At 54.9% G+C, this 17,120-nt stretch overlaps 3 protein-coding genes across 3 annotated transcripts; 1 reads left to right on the top strand and 2 right to left on the bottom strand.

The window, feature by feature from the left end:
* Positions 1-180: 180 nt before the first annotated feature.
* P170DRAFT_386497 (DEAD/DEAH box helicase) lies at positions 181-3,249 on the top strand. The gene is made up of 2 exons (XM_024845772.1): positions 181-440; positions 499-3,249. The coding sequence occupies exons 1-2, from the start codon at positions 196-198 to the stop codon at positions 3,140-3,142; spliced, it is 2,889 nt and encodes a 962-aa protein (XP_024703477.1). The 5' UTR covers positions 181-195; the 3' UTR covers positions 3,143-3,249.
* Positions 3,250-3,650: 401 nt separating this feature from the next.
* Positions 3,651-5,580, bottom strand: P170DRAFT_476816 (acetyl-CoA synthetase-like protein; the record flags this gene model as incomplete). The annotated part of the gene is made up of 5 exons (XM_024853381.1): positions 3,651-4,033; positions 4,118-4,251; positions 4,324-4,412; positions 4,468-5,219; positions 5,289-5,580. 5 exons carry the CDS (start codon positions 5,578-5,580, stop codon positions 3,651-3,653), a joined length of 1,650 nt encoding a protein of 549 aa, XP_024703476.1.
* A 369-nt stretch (positions 5,581-5,949) lies between these two features.
* P170DRAFT_410869 (uncharacterized protein) lies at positions 5,950-17,023 on the bottom strand (the record flags this gene model as incomplete). The annotated part of the gene is made up of 4 exons (XM_024846866.1): positions 5,950-9,280; positions 9,443-9,979; positions 10,049-10,414; positions 10,491-17,023. 4 exons carry the CDS (start codon positions 17,021-17,023, stop codon positions 5,950-5,952), a joined length of 10,767 nt encoding a protein of 3,588 aa, XP_024703475.1.
* Between the last annotated feature and the right edge of the window lie 97 nt (positions 17,024-17,120).

Raw genomic sequence — 17,120 nt, 5'->3', positions numbered from 1 at the left:
GTACGGGAATTCTCCCCAGAAATTTGGGGGTTGCTGCCTGCAATGCCTGAAAGTGCAGGGGGTGACGAGTCACATGGCGATGTCCCAGAAGGGTAATTTCAGACCACGTGACTGCGCGTCGGGGTCGTCGCGTTCCGCCGGCCTGAGGATGCTCGTCCTCTCGATCTCCCCAGCGTCCATCTTCCATCCCCCGCGATGGTGTTCAAGCCATTCAAACCTCCTTTGATTAGGAAGCCATCTGAGCCTACCACTGTTGAATCTACTCTGTCTAAAAACCGACCTGAAAGCAGCGGTCCCCCGGCGAAAAAACAACGCGTCCACCAGGAGCACTCTGCTGAGAATAGAAAGCCTTTGGTGCAGGTGAAGAATATCCCTGGGCCACCAGAGGAGAGCCAGAATGGTGACAATCTGAAGGGAGAAAGATACTTCAATGTTCTATGGTATGGCGGATATCCTATCCTCCCGTCGCCTTTGTTTCTAATGGGCCATCTCGCACAGGCGAAAACCGACTACCAAAAAGAACAAGACCTGGGACGGCGACGGCATTCTGTCCACAAGAGATGGATACGCATATTTAAAAGATGTCTCCGGAAAGGAAATGGGACGGGTGATGCACGGCTCTCGCCTGGAGTCTGGGGTGATGCTCTCGGTCGGTGGCAAAGAGGTCGAGGTCGACTCAGAAATTCCCAGACAGGAATATCTTTCAGATAAAACGCTATTGGGGAGCAAGGAGACACCGATCACACTATCACCGCCGCGAAAGATTTCTGTTTCCTGTGTGGAAAAACGCAACAACGTTTCGAAACCCGTCATGCCCGAAACACAAGCCCCGAACGAGAAAAGCCGTGTTCCTACCATTCCAAACCCTGCGTCATCAAAGCCGAAATCGAAGATGGGTGCATATAAGAGCCCACTGTTGGACACCACTGCCGTGCCTCAAACGCCCAAAGATCACCCGACCCCGCGTCACGACCCTACACAACCAGGAGCATTGGTGATGCCACGACCAGCATCCGTGCCCTCTGGAAAGCGGATTGTGGACGTGGTGGTTGACCCTATACTGGGGAAGCATCTGCGACCACATCAAAGGGAAGGTGTCAAGTTCCTCTACGAGTGTGTCATGGGTATGCGATCATTCAATGGCGAAGGTGCTATACTTGCAGACGACATGGGTCTGGGCAAGACCTTGCAGACAATAACTCTCCTGTGGACTCTTCTGAAACAGAATCCAATCTACGAGAGTCAGCCAGTGATCAAAAAAGCTCTCATCGTGTGTCCAGTTACGCTTATCAACAATTGGCGAAGGGAGTTTCGCAAGTGGCTAGGAAATGAAAGAATTGGTGTTTTCGTCTATGACGACAAGAGAAAGCGGATAACTGACTTCACGGTGGGCAAAGCCTACAGTATCATGGTTGTGGGATACGAAAAATTGAGAACAGTTCAGGAGGGTCTAGCGCGCGGCGCTGGAGTCGATATCATAATCGCTGACGAGGGCCACAGACTAAAAACTCTCCAGAACAAAAGTGGCCAGGCGATTCAGTCATTGAATGCGGCTAAAAGGGTCATTCTGTCTGGAACTCCAATCCAGAACGATCTCAAGGAATTCTTTGCTGCAGTAGACCTCGTGAACCCTGGTGTTCTTGGAACCTTCAAGGCCTTCATTCGAGAGTTTGAAGTCCCAATCGTGAAAAGCAGACAGCCTGAAGCGACCCAAAAGGATATAGAAAAAGGAGAGGCCAGGAGTGACGAACTTCGAGAACTAACGTCCAAGTTTATGCTACGTCGGACAGCTGACATCCTGGCTAAATATCTCCCACCGAAATCAGAGTATGTGTTGTTTTGCAACCCTACTGCCACCCAAGCCAACATCTACCAAAACGTGCTTGCATCACCGGTTTTCCAATCCGCCATAGGAAACTCCGAGAACGCTCTACAGCTCATTACAATTCTCAAGAAACTATGCAACAGCCCTTCGCTGCTTTCTCCTAGAAATCAAGATGAGAGACCTAGCAAGACGATTGCTTCTTTGTTGTCCTCTCTTCCACCCAACCTGCTACGGCACTTTTCGCCATCATCCAGTGCGAAGGTCAGAGTTCTAGATCAACTATTATACAACCTGCATACGAAAACGACGGAAAAGATTGTTCTCGTTTCAAACTACACCTCCACTCTGAACCTACTAGCTACCCTCCTGACATCTCTCTCCCTTCCATTCCTCCGGCTTGATGGCTCCACTCCAGCGCAGAGGCGCCAATCCCTAGTGGAAGACTTCAATCGGCTCCCCACCGATCTCTGTTTCGCATTTCTACTCTCCGCTAAGGCGGGAGGAACAGGGCTGAACCTAATAGGCGCCAGTCGTCTCGTCCTTTTTGACGTCGATTGGAATCCAGCCACTGACATTCAAGCAATGGCTCGAATTCACCGCGACGGTCAAAAGCGGCCTTGTCGTATCTACCGGGTACTGCTGAAAGGCAGCTTAGAAGAAAAGATTTGGCAGCGCCAGGTGACAAAGTTGGGGCTTGCAGATAGTGTCATGGAGCATAAAGACAGCGTGGCTCAGTTTTCTCGTGATGAGCTGAAGGACCTCTTCCGTCTCGACCAAGAAAGCAAATGTCAAACTCACGAGCTGCTAAATTGCGAATGCGGGGGGTCAGGACAGCTAGTCGCCGCTGAAGATAACACTAGCAAAAACGAAATCTCTGGTTCAGATGGGTCCTCTACGGCCGAGGACGAGGGCGAGGATGAGGACGAGGAATTCCCTGACTTACCCACGCTCATCAAGGCTTCCCAAGTGAACATCGAGAAGCAAGAGCGTGACATCAAAGCTCATCGCAACCGCAACCGCAATAGCTCCAGGCGATCCTCGTACAAGACAGACGACGAGTCATCCGATAGCAGATCCGGTGCAGAAGGGAACAAGCAAAGACTGAACATGCAGCAATCGCTATCCCATTATGCGCACATCGATCCAAATCTATTCTCCAAACCTACCAGCGAAGTGGATAATGCTGAGCAAGTCCTCGATGACGATGTTCTTCTGTCCGTCTTGAGAGAGGAGGATAATCGAGTTGGATTCATTTTCAAGAAGTCCAGCGTTCCTGAGCCTAAGAACGATGCCTCAACGCCGGTTGTGTTCGAATGATGTGCGTCTCGTCGAGTTCGCGCGGTATCGCTTACTACCTTATCACTTATTAACGAATGTATTATATGAAATGCCACTTGGGGACTCAAGAATAAAATTGCTTTTCGATTCGCATCTTGTTTTGTATATAAATGGACACTATTCGTGTCAAGATAACTTATATTGATATATTAGACCTCATGTTGGTCCCCTTTCTGCTTGGTCCCTAGGAACCTACCTATTAAAGGCTTTATATCATTCCAGGTCCTAGATATAAAAATCATGAATCAAAGGCTCAGGATGTAGGGGTTTTTGTAGTAGGGTTTCCTTTGAAGGACCTAAAGGATTCCCTACCAACCAACCGGATAACCAGTATTACGATGATTATTATAATTTCCTTCGCTATAGTAATTATCCCTATGCGCCTTATCAATTTATACCCATTTCACCAATGCTTCACTCTAACCCTTCGATATAAATTATTACCATCCCTTCGCCCCCCTCCCCCCAAAAGAAAAACAGAGAAAAATCAATTCAACCAAGCCCGATGCACGCCGATCTCATAGTCCGCGCGAAACGTTGGATCGACGTTATACGGGAACGCGTCACGAAGCTGTTCGCGGTCCCAGGTCATCTTCTCGTCCGGCGCCAGCACCCGAACAGCAATGGGGACCATATTCTCCAGCTGAAGGAAAGTCAGAGAGAACACGGCCTGAAGCCGGCGCCAGCAGCCGGCGCGGTCCATTTGCGTGGTGGTTTTCGACTTCATGGTCTGTGGACAGATCCGGACGACGAGGCCGAGAATGAAGGACCCGTAGGCGTGATCTAGCGGTAGTTGGGTCACGCGGATGTCTTGGAGGTAGGGGAGAGCGGAGAGATTTTGTTCCATTACGGACACGGGGTCTTTGAGCGCTGTTTTTGGGGGTTGGATGTGTTAGTGTTGGGCTGGGGGTTTGAAGGGTTGGTAGGAGATGGGAAGGAATTGCGTACGCTTACTGATTCGTCGTTCGTAGATGTACTCGCCCTCTGGAGAGAGGTGGACTAGGTCACCGGTGTGGTAGAAGCCTTCTTCGTCGAAGACGGACTTGGTGCGTTGGGGGTCGTTTAGGTAGCTGTGTGGGAAGAGGAGACTTTTGTGTTAGTGGATGCTGTCTGCCAGATTTGATGTCTGTCGGTTCGATGCAAATAGTACTTACCCAGACATCACGGTAGGCGACTTGATCAGGAGCTCTCCGTGGTCTCCCTCGGACAGCTTGACAGTGATGTGAGATTTGGGCTTGCCGATACATTCCTGTGCGAGATGAGCATGTACACCAAGGGCAAATGGGAGGCAAGGGGGAACTTACGTAGTCATCGGAGACAGTATCAGGACCAGTGCAAAGAGCTAGGCCTCCAAGCTCCGTGGCTCCAAATACGTTATAAACCGGTCGTTGCAGCTCCTCTTTCCAAAAGCGCAGGACCGATGCGGGCGTGCTCGCGCCTTGCGTGTAGGGGAACATGACTTTCCGCGCGCCTTCGAGATAACTGTCTCGCGTCTCCTGTGGGAGGTTGTGAATGCGGTTGCGGTAGTACCAGGCCATTTCGTTCCAGGTGTCGGGGATTGCAGTGAAGGAGCAAATGCGGCCGGTACGGAACTGCTCCCAGATCTCGGGGACGCCGTCGGTGCGCGAGATGTAGCGCAACTGACATCCCGTGGAGACAGTGAGGGCCAGAATGTTGATGGAGCTGATTGTCTGCAATGGGTCGGCCATCATGAGGAAGATGGAATGAGGATTGATACGGCCGGGACGGTCGAAGAAGCTCCGCTTGTGGAGGATTCCCTTGGGCTTCTCGCCGGTTGTCCCACTGCTGTAAACAAGCATGGCTGGACGGTCGGGGTTGAGAGTGATGTCGGTGTCCAAGCTAAGATGGAGGTCCTCGAAATTTAGACATGGGTTGGTCGCTCTTCCGAAAGGGACAATCTGGATGGGATATCCCTGGACAGAGGCAAGATGCTGGATATCGATGGCAAAACTCTCCTCAAGAGCTCCGTAGACCAGACAGGTTGATCGGCAGCGCTTCATCAGGCCAAGTGCATATTCCGCTGTATGGCCAAAGCCTAATGGAGTATAAAACTCTTTGTTAGAACACCAGGCCTCTTGTCAGGCTGCCTTTGGGGTATTCTTACGGATTGGCGCAAATGCCTGGCCGGAAGCAAGCACTGCCAGAACCGTAATGATAAACTCGTAGTTGACGGGCATGAGCACACTGATGAACGAGTGTGCCGTGTTTTCATGTTGACGAATGGTATTGAGCATGTGCAGGAGGTCGGAGAAGATTGTCGCGCTATCGGCCTCGACGCCCACGCTTTTGTCGGAGATTAAGAGATGAGAGGGCCGTTCGGTGGCATTCTCAAGCATCCGTCGGAACAACGGTTCATCGGGAAGGGTAGCCTGGGACGTCTTAGTGGAGATAGTCATGGCTGTATATACTAGTTGGTTCACGAGTAGACAGGGGAGTTTGACGACAGCCGAAGTACTTGAGTGGATGTACGCCCTCATATAGCTGTAGTGCGTTACATCTGAGCAATCTATCAAGGTTGTATTGTACTTTTTTGACCTGAATCAATGACTTCATGACGCCCGCCGGAATGGGAGATTCAAGCACCGAAAATAGTTGTTTACTGACCTTGGGGGAGGGGGGAACAGAGAATAGGACTTCAATTAGGTAGATGTGTGACTTGTGGATACAACAAATTGACTAAAGACAACCGAACGCCACAGCACGATAAGAGATCAGACTCCCAAATTCCCTATCGAAGCACCAATCTAGATTAAATTAAATGAACATTAAGACGTCCCCAGAGCCTCGGTGGTCGAGGAACGCGCGGCGTCGGCCATTTCACCCAGCGTACTTCCTTCCACCAGATCGATCAAGCGGACCTTCGCTCCCAATCGCTCCGAACACAACGCCTGCAGTCGGACCAGCAGAATCGAATTTCCTCCAGCCAGAAAGAAGTCCGTGTCTGCATCCAAATTCGACAGATCACTCAACGTTCCCTCCAACGTTTCTCCCCACAGCTCACCAATCCTTTCTACCCACTCATCGTTCTCCGCCAGCGCCGACAGATCAACCGTCAGGCTGGATCGCTTGCGCTCCGGCAATGATAGGGCCCCGATCACTCGGCGATCGAGCTTGCCATGTACCGTAGTCGGCATGGTCTCAACGGGGACGATTAACGCCGGCCGCATGTTCTGCGGAAGAGCCAGCGTTGCCCGAATCTGGCGAAGAAAAGCCTCTTTATCGCCAACCGCAGACTCTGGGGTGAATTCGGCGTGCGCCGCGAGGAAAGAGGACCCGTCGTTGGCCTCGCGCAGGGACGCAACCACCCGGTTCAGTGTCCCGCCTGCCACGCGAAGAATCTCATTCTCGATATCGCCAAGATCCATCCGTATTCCGCGCACCTTGACCTGCGAGTCGCCATCCAGTCGGCCTTCAAGTACCAACGCACCGTCTGGGAGTAGGTGGCCTTTTTCGGAAGTGCGATATGCACGCGTCCAGCCCTGCGCAGCATTCTCGGGGGTAGCATGCCGGTCATGCACAAACTGTGTCTGGGTGAGGGCGTCGAGGTTCAGATAACCCAGACATGGCCCAGCGCCGCCGATCACAATCTCACCTGTTATTCCTGTGGGCACAGGATTCCCGTCCACATCCACGATGTATGTCGTGTAGTTTGGCAGTGCGTGGCCGACCGGGATGACGGCTCCGTCGAAAGAGCCACCGTCCTGTCGTCGGTAGTCTACCTCCATCTGATGTGACGCGATCGTTGTCTCACCTGGTCCGTAGAAATTGAAAAGGCGTAGCTGGGCTAGCTCTAGGTCCGCAAACGCGGCCGGGAGACTCCCGGGGAACGTCTCGCCCCCGCTGAAAGCCATCTTCCAGCTATCGCCCGCGGTCCGGAGAGTATCGGAAGCATGTTGCATCCACAGAAGGTACTCCGATGGAGTGGCCATGGTGCAGGTGATGCCTTGATCGACGACGATGCGGGCCAGGGCCGTGGGGTCGCCGCGGACGGATCGGGGAGCGACTACAACTCGACCGCCGGTTGTGAGGCCTGTGAGCGCTTGCTCGAGCGAGATGTCGAACGTCATAGCGCCTTGCTGTAGCACGACAGGCGCCTCGAGTCCGCAGTGGCGCGTGAATCCCTCGAGTTGGTTCTGCAGATTGCCGTGGCTGAGCTGGAAGCCTTTCGGTCTCCCGGTTGTCCCACTGCTATATAGAATCACCGCGCGGGCGTCCGCAATTGACATGTTCGGGATGTCTCTGGTAGTAAGCAGCGCATTCATGTCTAGTTTGTCAGTATTGAGAGTAGACGGCGGGCCAGTCACTGCCATCGCATAAAGGACACTCTCTGTCTCGTCATCACAGATGATCGCCTGCGGCTGGCAGTCTCCAATGACGACGGCCAGCCGTTCTCGCGAACTGTTCACATCTAAGGGGACATAGACTGCTCCAAGGTGCCAAATTGCCAGCATGGAGACGATCCAATCCTCAGTTGGCTGCTGAAATAGGCACACCGTGGATGCTGGTCCAACGCCGCGTTCGCCCAGATGACTAGCCACCACGTTCGAGCGGTAGATCAAGGCGGTATACGTGAGTTTGTGTCCATTGACGGCGTCGGTGACGGCCGTTTGATCTGGTCTGGCGCGCGCGACTTCCTCAATGTGCTGAGAGAGTGTAGGCTGCCACTGCGATGGCATTTTGTGGCCTCGTCCGAGAGTAAGAGCGTTCTCCACGTCTGCGCGCGAGTATAGAGACGGTTCTGTGACCGGTCGGGTCGTTTCAGAGGACACCAATTCTTGCAGCAGTGACACAAAGCCGCGAGCAACGAGATGAGCCGCTTCGGGGGTAAATAGCGCCTGCTGTAGATGGAATTTGAGGACAGATGTCCCCTTGCCTGATTCCATGACGGAGAGCACCATATCAAAAGCAGTCTTGTTGATAGTCCATTCCTGCACGTCGACCTGTAGGCCTCCAAAAGGACGTTTTTCAGCGCTCTGTGGCTGCCAGTCCAGCATCACCTGGAACAGGGGACTATAGGAGCCCGAGCGTGGCGCGGCCAGCTCATCTAGCAATCGGTCAAACTGCACGCGCGAATGCGCCAGAGCGCCCCGCGCTTTGGTCTGCGTGTGCGTAAGCACCTCGCGAAAGCTCTTACCCTCCAAGCTGCCAACGAATCGCAAGGGCAATAGGTTCTGGACGAGACCTATGAGATGTTCGTCCTCTTCCTCGATGCGATTGACGTCGGAGATGCCGATGCAGAAGTCGGTGGACTGCGTCAGGCGAGCCAGGTAGACTCGCAGTGCCGCCAGAAACACGCCAAACGGGGTGACGCGCATGCGCTTCCCGAGGCTCTGCACGGCAGTCATAATTGAGCCTGGCAGCTCGATGCGCACCTCTTCCCTAGGATGGTCTGCAAGCACTGTACGCGCAGATACGCGGGTCATTGGGAACAGTGGGATAGGGTTGGGGAAGGTCGCAAATTCTTGCCGCCAGTATGCAATGTCCTTGGACACCTTGCCGGATTCGTAGCTCGCACGCTGCGCTGCCGCATAGTCTGCATACTGTCGCGACATAGGCCGCAGGGACCTTTGCATGTAAACACGTTCCAGTTCGCCCACAAGGAGCTGGAAGCTGACACCATCCAGACATATATGATGGAAGCCAATCACCAAGAATTGTTGGTTCTGCGGCGTGATGGCTAGAGTCATTCTAATGTTGTCGCCATTCTCGAGATCAAACACGTGCTGCCGCAGACTGAGATACATGTCGTGAACCCCAGCCTCGTCGTCTACGTGCACAATCTCCAGGCTCAGAGGAAAAGAGGCGAGGACGGCCTGGTAGGGGCCTTCGCTGTCAGCACGGTAGCAGGTGCGTAGGATCTCATGTCTTTCTCCAATATGCTGTACAGCAGCACGGAATCGTGCTACATCGATCGGGCTGCTGAAGCCCAACTTGAAAGTGACGTTGCTGTATGTCTTATCAGACCGTAGTTGCTGCAAGACCCAGAATCGGGACTGCACATAGGACAGCTTTTCGACGCGCGAGAACTTGAGCGCCGGTGATTTCTGACCTTCCATTGGGGGCGTCGACGATCCACTGCCCGATGAGTCGTCCTCTCTCAGAGGCGTGAAAATATCCGGTGAAGAGGAGGCTGTTCGCTGCGTGTCCATAGACATTTCACTGATTCTTCGTTCAAAAAACGGTTGCTCGATAGGCTGGGGGGGCTGGAGGCTCTCTGCTTTTGCGGGTGATGCATCACGAAGATCCAATTCTGCTGACTGGGCAGCCTTCGGTTCATCCGTTGATTGTTTACTCGCTTGAAGCTCCTCCCTCGGGATTTTCGCCAGCGCATAGTCGACCAACTCACCAATACAAGAGCTGTTCAGCAGTTTGATGACAGGGATGTCGACCCCAAGCTCCTTGACAAACCAGGTGCGCAAGTCCACGGCCACCAGTGAATCGACACCCAGCTCCATGAGCGAGTGATCGACAGTGACCTCTGCATCTTCAGGCAGTTGCAGCTTCATACGGACCTTGTCCAACAGGGCGTCCTCGATCATGCCCCTGGCTTCCTCCTCGGAGCCCGCCGACGCGAGTTGCTGTTTCAACGATATCGTGTCGCTATCCTTGGCCTCCGCCGTTGTCGCCGAAGAATACAGCAACTGTCCCCAAGCACGGGGGTTCTTCAACCAGACAATTCCTGGCTGCTCTTCCGGGTTCACGAAGGGGAAGCCGGCTACAGGAGCTGCCTCGCGTCCGGAGTCTGGAGGACCAGCCAGAATGGCCTCAGCGAAGAGCTCGTTCAGCTCGCCCTCGCTGATGGAGGTGTCACCAATAGCGTTGCGCAGGAGCTGCACCAGTTCATTGGACGTGCGCGCAACGTACCCCACGCCACGGATCTCTCCCGGGTTGATGGTGCTGCCAACAAGTCCACGCTTGCGCCGGCCGTGGATGAAGTTGGTCATGAACGAGGTTGCCGCTGCGTACGCCGACTGTCCGTTGTTGCCGGCGGGACCGGTCAGTGATCCAAAACAGATGAAGAAGTCTAGATAGGCATTCGAAAAGACCTCATCGAGCAGTATAGTGCCCATGACTTTGGGTTTGAGGACCCGATCCATGCTCTCAAACGGCATATTGTCGAACAGTTGATCTTGCAAAATCATAGCACCGTTCACAATTCCCCCGATGGGGGGTAGGGTGCTTTGAATTCGCTGGGCCACTTCTTGGACCGCATCGCGATCTGTCACATCCCTATGAGATAATCACATTAGCGCCCAGTCAGTGTCCGGGGTGGGAGGAAAGGGAATGGGTTATAGATGTTGCCTACATGGACATGGCGACGATCTTAGCACCAATTTTTGCCATGGAGTCGATCCAAGTCTGTTTAGTCTGCGGTCGACGGCTCGTCAAAACGACACTACGTGCTCCCTTTGAGACCATCCACTCGCAGACGGAAATCCCCAAGTCTCCGGTCATTCCAACCAACAGATAGGTCTTCTCAGAAGATAGAATGACGTCGCTGCTAGCGGGCTGTACACTAACAGGCACTCCACTAGATTTCGTGGCAGCGGCCTGCCAGTCCAGGATCTGAGTTCGAGACAGATCCACAGCGTGCGCGGAGACCGACTGCACTGGAATCATGCCCACCGTCTTTGAACCATTATACTTAGAGGTGGCTGCGGCGGCGCAGAGACCGACAGCATTCTGAAGGCGGTGCGCAACGGATTCCATCTTCGACGGTGATGGCACCACTGCCTCGGCCATCTGTATCGATTCGAGGCTCTCCTGACGCGCATGGCCGCTATGTGCCGCCACCTTAGTGAGATGGTTGAAGAGCTCGCCCGACTTGGTATGATCGAACTGCGCCAATAGAGATATATTTTGCGGTAGATCCCGCGAGAGGGTTCTGGTTGGCGCAAGCGGATGAATTAGATGTACGTCCGGGTTGCTCTGTGCGATTGTGGCGCGGGTTGTGGTGAAATGCGCCGCAACGTTCCGGCGTCGCGCCTCAGTCTGGATCGCAATCCGCATGTTCTCATTCGCCTCGTGCACCAGTAACGAGGTCGCAGGGTTCGTATGCTCGGTTAGGTCGATGGCGACGAGAATGTCGACCAAAACTGCAAGGAAAGTACAAGCGGCAGCGGCATTGCCATATGAGTCGGCGCACGGTACAGTCCAAGACAATGGGGTCGAAACCACCGCCGCCAAGTCTTTTGTGAAAGCGACCACCGGTCTCTGGGCCTGAAGGTCCTGCCCGACAACTACATGCAGGAATCCGGATCCGGGAACGCGCTGTGCCGTCAAGGTCGACGCCATGACGGAGATAAGAGAATAACCCGATTCTGGTTTCGCTGAGGGCAAAGCAGACGCAATAGGTTCATAAGCGCCTTCTCGTCGCGTTATCAGGACATTTGACTCGGTTAGGTCGGCTTTCCGGTCGACACGGCGTCTGTGGGACATGATCCGCTGGTTCATCGCCTCGTCTGCCATGATTCGGGGGAACAGCATCACGCCGTCTTTCCGCAGGCGTAGCTCGGGCTCGATGGTCCACATGGCACGTTGCAGACGATAATCGTTATCGAAGTCCGGCAATACAAGCCCCAGCACACATTCGGCCACGACGCGTGCGTCGACGGCGTGCTCGTCCTCAATGTTCAAATGACGGTAGCGCGCGTTCGAGTTCTCGTACATCAGACACCGCAGCAGCGCCTGGCTCATGCTCTGGTACGGCTTATCGGCGTCCAGGCCAGCTGTCAACCAGAATAAATTATGGGCGGCAGAGGTCAGTGTTTGGAGGGTCTGCATGCTCTGCGGGGTCATGTCCTGAAAGAACGGAGAGTCAAGGTCCGACAGGTTGACCACAGTGACCGACTGCTCCGGGGAGACATCCACCGTGGTCTGCAAGCTTTCAACGCATTTTACCGCCTGGAAGAATGGCTGTAAGAGGTTGCGCAAGCGGTTTACCAACCTGGATGATGCCAGCGTAGCTCCTCCGACGATGATAAGGTCTTCAGACGGAGATGTCAACGGAGGGCCGGTTACAAGCGGATCGCGCAGCAGCTGGATTTGATCGTCGACGGCCTGTGACACAAAGACAGCAGTCCCAGTCAACCCGTCATCGTGGCCGCTGGTGATGGTGTCGATACCCGAGAAGCCAGTCTCCTGCAGCAGACGATCCCAGTGAGTCGGTGTGGTCATCGCACCAAAGGGGCGGCCGTCCTGTTCGCCCAGCCACCAGCCCTCAAAACCAGCCATCGTAAAAGACTGGCGCAAGATTGAGGGATTGGCGCCCTCGAGGAGCACAAGATGCCCTCCCGGCTTCAGCAGAGACCTCACGTTGGACAAAGTCTGTCGTAAGTTGCGCGTGGCATGAAGCACGTTGGCGGCGACGATCAGGTCCATCGATTGGGGCTGGAAAGAATCTCCTTGAGTCTGAGGATCCCGCTCTATATCGAGCACCTGGTACGTCAGTCGATCTGAGAGATGCTGGATGCTGGCCTGTGTCTGTTCAAAGAATCCAGCCGAAATGTCTGTGAATATGTATGAATGGAATGAGTCTTTCAGACTGCTCAGCACGGCCTTCGTGGCAGAGCCAGTGCCGGCGCCAACCTCCAGGATCTTCAGATGAGGCACTCTCATCGCCAGCTGTCCCACCACATCACCCACGGACTTGTTAAAGTGAGCCAGTTCTCCAGTCTCTTTATAAATTGCGTTTAGTAGTCCGCTCTCCCGGAGCTCCTGCAGAATGGTTGTTTCATGGCGCAAGAAGCGGAGCAGGTTCTGGCCCACCACGCGCATGAGGCCTTCCTCCGCGGGGTTTGCTATGCGGGCCAGCTCCGCTGTCGTCTCGTCAAGGGGGAGGTCGAGCCACTCTTGTCGACACACTGGGTGCTTACCCTGGCGCGTCAACGCCAGGACATGGTCAATCCACGCGACCACACGTCCGCCATGCCAGTCCAGCTGCGCGCGATCCTCGGGTGTCAGCTGCGCTTGCACTTCGCGCATGTACACGAGAGCTGACTGCTCAGCTATGGTACAGCGGTCGGCTTCGCTGTCCGTCAGATACGGCGAAAACGCCGAGATATCTGGGAGAAGCGGGGACCACTGCTCGCCGAAAAATCGCTTCTGGTCGTCAGCGGCGGTGGCACGCATCAACGGTGTCACTACAATCTTCTCCATCTGCATCAGGCCATGGCCGACTGCGTCGAACAGCGCCGCATCTCCTACGGCGCCATCGCGACCAACTGAAGTCAATGTAGCTTCGAACGGCAGCTCAGAATCCAGTTTAGCGGCAGCCGGTCCACAGAAAGTTGGATTGACGAGAATCCGGCCGATACTGACAGGGATATGCAGGGTATAGAGCTTTTCATTTCCAGGCTTGCCCACTGCCGCCAGCATACCTTGCAACAGTAGATCCATCAATGCCGGGTGCATAGCCAGCGGGCTGTTAGAATCTAGCTGGAAGGCGTTGAATAGATGTCCGTGGCTAAGGTTTGGCCTCCAGGCGAGAGAGGAGATGCCGCGGAAGAGCCCGCTGTAGCCGTATCCCAGGCCATCCAGATGCTCGTAGAAGGACTCTATGTCAACGTCTGTCATCTCATGAATCTCCAGTTGACGCGCAGGCAGTAGGCTTTCATCCTCCTCGCCACCAAATGACAGGATCATCTGTGCCGAGGCGCACAGCTGCAGCCTGCCTGCCACAGGGCTGTAGCAGGAGAATTCAGACGACAGCTGGTCTCCCTGCTCTTCAACCATTTGATTCACCTCGAATAGTGTCTCGACGCCGGCATCATCCTCACTCAGAGAGATGGCACTTTTTATGATGAAGTTGCGCACGTCAAAGAGCTTCAGGCGCCGCGAACCTGCTATCACGTACGCTGCCTCGAGCGCCATGGCGACGTATGCAGTAGCAGGAAAGACCGTCTGAGACTGGATACGATGGCCACTCAACCAGTCGATTTCCGAGGTATGCAGGAAATTTCTCCAGCGGTACGCAGTGTCGGTGGTATCGGAAGAGAATGATCCTAGCAGCTGGTTGGGGCGGCCTGCCTGTCGGAAGGTTGCTTTTGAGTAACGTGACTCGGCCCAGTATGAATTGGAACGATCGAAGGGATAGCACGGGAGGCCTTTGGCCAGATGAAAGGTCGGCTGCTCGCGGAAATATTGCATATAGGACTCGACATCCACGGCGTCCGGACCAAGGTGGGCGTAAACATCTCCGATGGCACGGGCTGCGGACTCGGTGCCGGACGTCGACCGTTTGAGCAGACTCGTATAGAGGGGCGGCGCAGCCGAAGTTATCTCGGATAGCGTGTCAAGTACTGGACTCTTAAGCGCGGGATGCGGTCCAAGTTCGATGATCATATCGTATGAGGCATCCTGCAGCGCCTGCGTCACGGCATCAGCAAACCGGACGGTCTGGACCATGTTGTCGCACCAGTAGCTGCCACGCAGGGAATCCAGGTGCATAGAATCTACGACCTGGCCATTGTTCACGCTTGAGAACCATCTCGTGCCTTGTGGATCGCGTGGCTTAATTTGACAGGCCTCGAGAGCTTGCATATACGGTCCCGAGCAAGGAAACATATGGTGGGAGTGGTACGCCATATTAACTTTCAAGCGCCGCGCAAAGATACTTTCATCCTTCAGCTGTGCCTCAAGGGCCACAATGGCATCAGCATCTCCCGAAAGCGTGACGCTAGACGAGGAATTGACCGCTGCAGGCTTGATGCGGCCGATATACGCATCGCTCTGGCATATTTGCTCGGCCTCGTCCGGCGACATTCCCACAGCCATCATGCTACCAGGCTGCCCGTTGCATCCCGCCAGCGATGTAACGTGCCCGCGCAGGTGGGCAATGCGGATCGCCTCAACATCTGTGATGATACCCGCCGCGTAGGCAGCGGCGATTTCACCCGAAGAATGGCCAACCACAGCGTCCAGCTCAATGTCGAGCGAGCGTAGGAATTTGGCCAGGACTACCTGCACCGCCGTACACAGCGGCTGCGAGACCTCAGCCAGGTGTAGGCGCGAATTTTCTGCCGCGGCGCAGAGCTCGTCTAGGATGGAGTACTTAGGCCGGTACTCTTCGGGAAGTTCATCCAAAGCTGTCTGCAAGGTGGCTAGCCACACCGCCGCGTCGGGGCTCCGTTGGATCAAGTCCAGGCCCATCTGTGCCCATTGAGCGCCTTGCCCGGTAAACACTCCGAGAACCTTGGGGCGATCTGTTCTAGGCTTGGAGATCACCGTGGATGCCTGGTTCGATCCACGCCGGGAGATTTCTTCGCGCAGACGGTTTTGCAGGTCCTGCACGGATGTCGCCCACAAGGCGACTCGGTGGGAGAAGGTGCTTCGCCGGCGAAATAGCGTCCATGCCAAATCGGTCAGGTCAGCGGTCGATTCTTGGCCGTCCAAATATTCCACGTAGGCGGCCAGCACGTTGCCGAGGGCCTTTTCCGAGGGGGCACTGAAAACAAAGGGAATGGCGCCGTCCCATCCTTGTGGATTCTGACTGTCATTTGGTGAGGTTGGGTTATAAGCTTCCAGGATTGCATGGGCATTAGTGCCGCCGAATCCGAAAGAGTTGACTGAGACTCGTCGCGGCGTACCCTCGGGCAGCTGCGGCCAGGGCTGACAGTCTGTCGGGACACGCAGTTGCCGGGCATAGGGCTCGATCGCTGGGTTCAATTGTTCAAAGTGCAAATTTGGCGCCACGACACCGTGTCGCAAGCTCAGCACGCCCTTGAGTACAGCCGCCAGGCCCGCTGTGCCTTCGGTATGGCCCACCACGGTCTTGGCAGATCCCACGTACATTCGGTTGTCCGGGTCAATCTGGCCGTCGGCAGTGTCAGGAAAGAAAGCCGCATGAATAGCAGACGCCTCTTGCGGATCACCGGCCGGAGTTCCCGTACCATGAGCTTCAAAGTACTGGCATCGATCGAGAGGGTTGGCCGGGTCCAGGCCGGCCTTCCGATAGGTCGAGCGGATGAGGTCGGTTTGGGCAGTGGAGGAGGGCATCGTGATACCCATGCTGCGGCCATCTTGGTTGATATGCGTTGCGGGGATAACGCAGTCGATAGCATCACCGTCCGCAATAGCGTCACTTAGTCGTTTGAGGGCCACGGCTGCTACACCCTCGCCACGTGCGTAGCCATCTGCGCCGGCATCCCACATGCGGCTGCGGCCGCGCGGCGACAGCATACTCAGCTTCGATTCGGAGATATACATGTTCGGGGCCAGTATCAGATTGGTTCCAGAGGCGATGGCTACGCGGCAGTCGCCGTCATGCAGCGCCTTAGCCGCCAGATGTAGAGAAACCAGACTAGACGAGCAGGCAGTGTCGATAGTCATAGAGGGGCCATGCCAGTCGAAGAAGTAGGAGACACGATTTGAGATGATAGACCGCGCCGTTCCTGTGGCCATGTAATGCGGCATTGCTGAGACATCGCGTTGCTGGATTGTCTGATAGTCGTCGCACATAACGCCGCAGAAGATACCTGTGGGCGATCCCCTGAGGTCTTCCAGGCGTAAACCGGCGGCCTCGACGGCTTCGTAGACCGTCTCCAGCAGCAAACGCTGTTGAGGGTCTATGGACTCAGCCTCTCGAGCCGAGATATTAAAGAAGGAGGTGTCGAATGCAGCCACATTTTCGCTGAGAAAGTAAGATTCGCTAGCATTGCTCGTCCCATGATTACCACTCCGGTTGTTGTAGAAGGAATCGCCGTCCCATCGATCCTTTGGAACCGGTGCACCGACATCTTTGGGCTTGCTGAGCAAGTCCCAGAACTTTGCCGGTGTCGAGGAGGCTCCGGGAAATCGACATCCGATGCCGACGAGGGCAATCGGTTCCGCGGACGACATGTTGGATAGACAACTACCCGAGTCGGTAATTAACGAGAACACTCTTGCAAGATTAGGCTCAGCGCAGCCGAATATAAAGTTGTCGGGCCGAGCCTGG

The sequence above is a fragment of the Aspergillus steynii genome, assembly GCF_002849105.1.
Source record: "Aspergillus steynii IBT 23096 chromosome Unknown P170scaffold_5, whole genome shotgun sequence".
Taxonomy (NCBI): domain Eukaryota; kingdom Fungi; phylum Ascomycota; class Eurotiomycetes; order Eurotiales; family Aspergillaceae; genus Aspergillus; species Aspergillus steynii.
The sequence above is the reverse complement of the archived record's forward strand: the minus strand, read 5'-3'. Positions and strand labels throughout refer to the sequence as shown.

Bases quoted from the DNA above. Each gene is read 5' to 3' on its own strand.
- P170DRAFT_386497 (XM_024845772.1), top strand. From the start codon at position 196: ATGGTGTTCAAGCCATTCAAACCTCCTTTGATTAGGAAGCCATCTGAG. The intron at 441-498 runs GTATGGCGGATA...CATCTCGCACAG, and splicing joins AGATACTTCAATGTTCTATG to GCGAAAACCGACTACCAAAA.